Below are 3,950 nucleotides of genomic sequence, written 5' to 3' on the forward strand. Positions count from 1 at the left end.
TGTATTAATTGAGCTGGATTTTATTACGACCAAAACATTTTCTCTCACTCTCAATCAATTTCGTATCTATGAGTATATAGAATTATTTACATTTAATTTGATGGATTAATAAAAAAAACGATTTAGTAAATTAGGTAACATGTAACAAAATAAATCTGTTAGCAAAATATAAAAAACAAATTTAAACAAACAAGCTAACTAAACAACACCCTTCCAAACAATAATAATAATAACGAAACAACATTTATTATTCCATATCCCCATCCATATGAATTTGATTGCCATATTTTCAGCACAATAATTAGCTAACTAAAACCAAACCCACCATATTAACACTTAGTTTTGAAGAAAATAAAATAAGACAAGATTAACCCACCAACCCAAATTGAAATAATACACCAAATTAACACATTATCCCACCCAATTTTAAATACATATTTCTTTTCTTCATTTTTTTGTTTTTGTAAGTAACTAGCTAATTAGTAAACACAATCTAAAACACCATATACGTACCCCTAATTAAATACGTACATATCTAAAAAAACTTGGGAGTTATCATCATCTTCATCATATGTAGTGTCTTGATGGAGATCAACTTAGTTATGATAATGATGATGATGGTCAATCATTTTGTCAATGTAAGGTGGTGGTGGAGCCTCCGTCGAGTATGTCGGCCGGAGGAAGGAAGGAGTCGACAGAGAGTCCCGGGACGTTGAAGACAACATCATCAATGCTCCAAAGCTCTTCCATTCTGGTCCTTGTGTACTGCATGGACAGTTCTTTACAGCGGAAGATGGTGGCGATGGAGCGGCCTTGGTGGGCGATGAGAACACCGTCGACGTCTCTGTAGTCAGCAATGCTGCTCCCAATGGTGGTCTCCCAATAAACATCTTCTGCTGCTGCTGCTAATACATCGTTCTGATCAGGAGACTCAACCCTAGTAAGGTGGGAGTCCTCTAAGTACACGAGGAGCCCACTCTTTTGGCAGAAGTATCCGTACAATGCGTGCCTTATCACCTCTGCGTGGCCCTCGCTTCGTTCCATCACCGCCGCACGATCTGCCGAGACTTTCAAGACGAAGCAGTCGTTGTCTCCGATTCGTTTCTCCCCAAGGCATTGTGCGTTAGCGAATAAGCTTGCTGTGCTCTTTGGGTCTAGGCCCTGCAAAAACATTTTAGACATACGTGAATATGAGTTGTATATATATTTATAGATTTTTTTCTACTTATATGTAATAAGCCTAATTTTATCAGCACTTTTTTTTTGTCACATCAATTTTTGGTCCCAAATTCAGCCTAGCTAGTTATGTATCGTAACCATAGTTTAATAACTATAATAATAATAACAAATAATTGGTGTACATTTTTTACATGACCTCAAGAACTCAGGGACTACTAGTGAATAATGTCGGAGTGGCTACTGTAATCAAAATTAGATCATCTAATTTTAGATTAACTTGCCCATGATATTTTTTTTTTTTATCTTACGAATAAATTCCAATTAATTAGGTAGAATTAATCACGGAATCTTGGCAACTTAAAACAAGGTCAACAAATTCTACTAAAGTGTTGATTTATAAGGGGTAAAAAGACGGATGAAGTCGAAGACGTATGATAAACAAGGAAATAGCTTGGTATTTAAATAAAATGAAAGAAAAGGAAAAAGACAAGAAAAGGAGATCAAAATAATGTAATATATCGCAGATCCGACACTATAGTCACTAAAGTGGAGAAAAGAAAAAGTGAAAGCGAAGAGATAATATATCGAGACACTTTGGGACAGTATTGAGTTATAATCCCGAGGTCTACGAATATATGTCATCGAAAATCAGAATTATGTACAAGTATTTCTTTCAAAAATAAATAAATAAATACAACCCTAAATAAGAATGTGTGGATATGATTTATAGGTACACATAATGTTTATCATTACGTAAAGATGACGTAAAAAGGTTTGATCATCAAGTGGTTGATATCTACCATAGTTAAGTAAAACCGGGTCTTTCAACTTATTAATTGAAGTAGTGTTCTAAAGAAGGGAAAGCCCCTGTAGGGTAAAGCATGAGACAGTTTCTCTATCCTTGTCAGTCATATAGTAGCATTTATTGGGATTGTGATATATGATTTGTGATTTTGCTCTTGTATCACTATCATCATCGTTTGGTAAAGCAATTTTTGAATATTGAAAAATATCCACTTTCCTTTACTCTCTCTCTCTCATAATTAATAATTAATAATTAAAAAGCTGAAAAAAAACCACAAATTAATTCATGTATCCACTTCACTTTATTAATCTAAAAAATAAAATTATATTTTTGAAACAAAGAATTCCGTATGATGAAATAATATAGCACAAGTAGTCCGTACGTAAACGTAAGTATGTAGGTAGGTGTACCTGTATGATGCGGCGAAGAGGGCGCTGGGGGCCTTTGGCTGCATGAGCACCAAGCCAAGGTGTGTGCCTCCAAACAGTCTTGCCGTCACTGCCGGCCACGACCTTATTCCCTCCAACGACCAATTCCAAGGACCACATTCCAGGGACCATTTGCCAAAGAACAAAACACCCAGTTTCACCACTCCGAGTCCCTAAACTCTTGACGTTTTTCCCAGTCGAAACCTCCGTTTCGCAACATATCATTTTCACACTACCACTTACGTACATGTTCTTGTTACACTTTTGTTGTTTCAAACACCCCGTTGCTGCCAAATACTGTTGTATAATATAGTGCGCAATCGAAGTCTCCTGCATCAAATTTCCAAAATTATATATGTATATATATTTACTTGAATTTCTATATTTTCCTTTAACAACAAAACAAAACAAACAAAAAACAACAAATGTAAATGAAAACTTACAAATGGAATGCCTTTAAGATGTAGGAGGTGATCAATATTGGGGTCATTGACTTGGGGTATTGGAGCAAGAGGACAACCTAAAACGCCAAGCAACAACCTTAGATCTTGTCTCTTGGCTGGGATGTTATTATTACAAGCGTACGATGATGGAACACTACTATTGCTATTGCTTCCTGTTGCTTGGTTATTATTATAACCCTTTTGAGCTCGAAACCATTCTCGAATAACTTCCCAAGAACTCTCCTTCTTGCTCCCTTCTTCTTGCATTTCTGGGTCAGGACCTTCCATCAGTGGTGTCAATGGTACTAATTGTGTCCCCCATAATTGCTTTTTTCGTGGTTTGGAGCCCATTATTAATTTATATATGTGTATTAATTAATAATAAGAATAATGAGATATATAACAAACTAGACTAATAATTAAAGATACAAATATTAATGTATTAATGATCGAAGAGAGATGGAGCAATTAATAAAAGGTTACCCCAGCAGAGAGATGAAGATGATGATGATTCTTATCACGAGGTTTGAGCAAATAATGAAAAGAGAGAGTAGAGATATGAGAGAGAGAGAGAGAGTTTATGAAGTGAAGAGAAGTGAGGGTTATTAGGGAAAAGAAAAAAAAACTTCCAAGTGGGAAGAGACAAAAGAGACAGCTTATCTGTCCCAACGGCAGATAATGGTGCATTATAATTATTATAGATCAACGCAGTACTATACAATACACACTCGCATGTTGGGCTGTCTATTTACTTTATTCTTCTTCTTTTGGACTCTCTTGTCATTTTATTCAATATTTTATTCTCCTTTCAACTATTCCCAAGTGTGAGGCCCCATATGTTTTTGACGACCTTTTTCTTTCCTTCTTCTCAATATCACATTCACATATATATCTGCCTATTTGGTAGTCCAGTTTTTTGATCTTATTCTAATAACTAATTAATAATTGATAATATTTTTCTAAAAAAAAATTTAACTATTTGATTTGTTGTTGTTTCTTGATATATAGCTATCTATACGTGTAAAAGGTTCATAATTTATGACAAATGGCGATTACATATTATTACCATGGCCCATATATTGTTTCTGTAATAAT

At 34.9% G+C, this 3,950-nt stretch overlaps 1 protein-coding gene across 1 annotated transcript; it reads right to left on the minus strand.

Annotated features, from left to right (window-relative positions):
* Nucleotides 1–221: 221 nt before the first annotated feature.
* On the minus strand, nt 222–3,483 carry LOC133798661 (uncharacterized). The gene is made up of 3 exons (XM_062237093.1): nt 2,856–3,483; nt 2,395–2,742; nt 222–1,161 (listed from the first exon to the last, which is right to left on the minus strand). Exons 1-3 carry the CDS (start codon nt 3,204–3,206, stop codon nt 634–636), a joined length of 1,227 nt encoding a protein of 408 aa, XP_062093077.1. The 5' UTR covers nt 3,207–3,483; the 3' UTR covers nt 222–633.
* Nucleotides 3,484–3,950: the final 467 nt, after the last annotated feature.

The sequence above is a fragment of the Humulus lupulus genome, chromosome 8 (assembly GCF_963169125.1).
Source record: "Humulus lupulus chromosome 8, drHumLupu1.1, whole genome shotgun sequence".
Classification (NCBI taxonomy): domain Eukaryota; kingdom Viridiplantae; phylum Streptophyta; class Magnoliopsida; order Rosales; family Cannabaceae; genus Humulus; species Humulus lupulus.

Coding starts and splice junctions, on each gene's coding strand:
- LOC133798661 (XM_062237093.1), bottom strand. CDS start 3,206: ATGGGCTCCAAACCACGAAAAAAGCAATTATGGGGGACACAATTAGTA. Junction 2,743..2,855: donor ATCTTAAAGGCATTCCATTT/GTAAGTTTTCAT, acceptor AATTTGATGCAG/GAGACTTCGATTGCGCACTA. Junction 1,162..2,394: donor CTCTTCGCCGCATCATACAG/GTACACCTACCT, acceptor ATGTTTTTGCAG/GGCCTAGACCCAAAGAGCAC.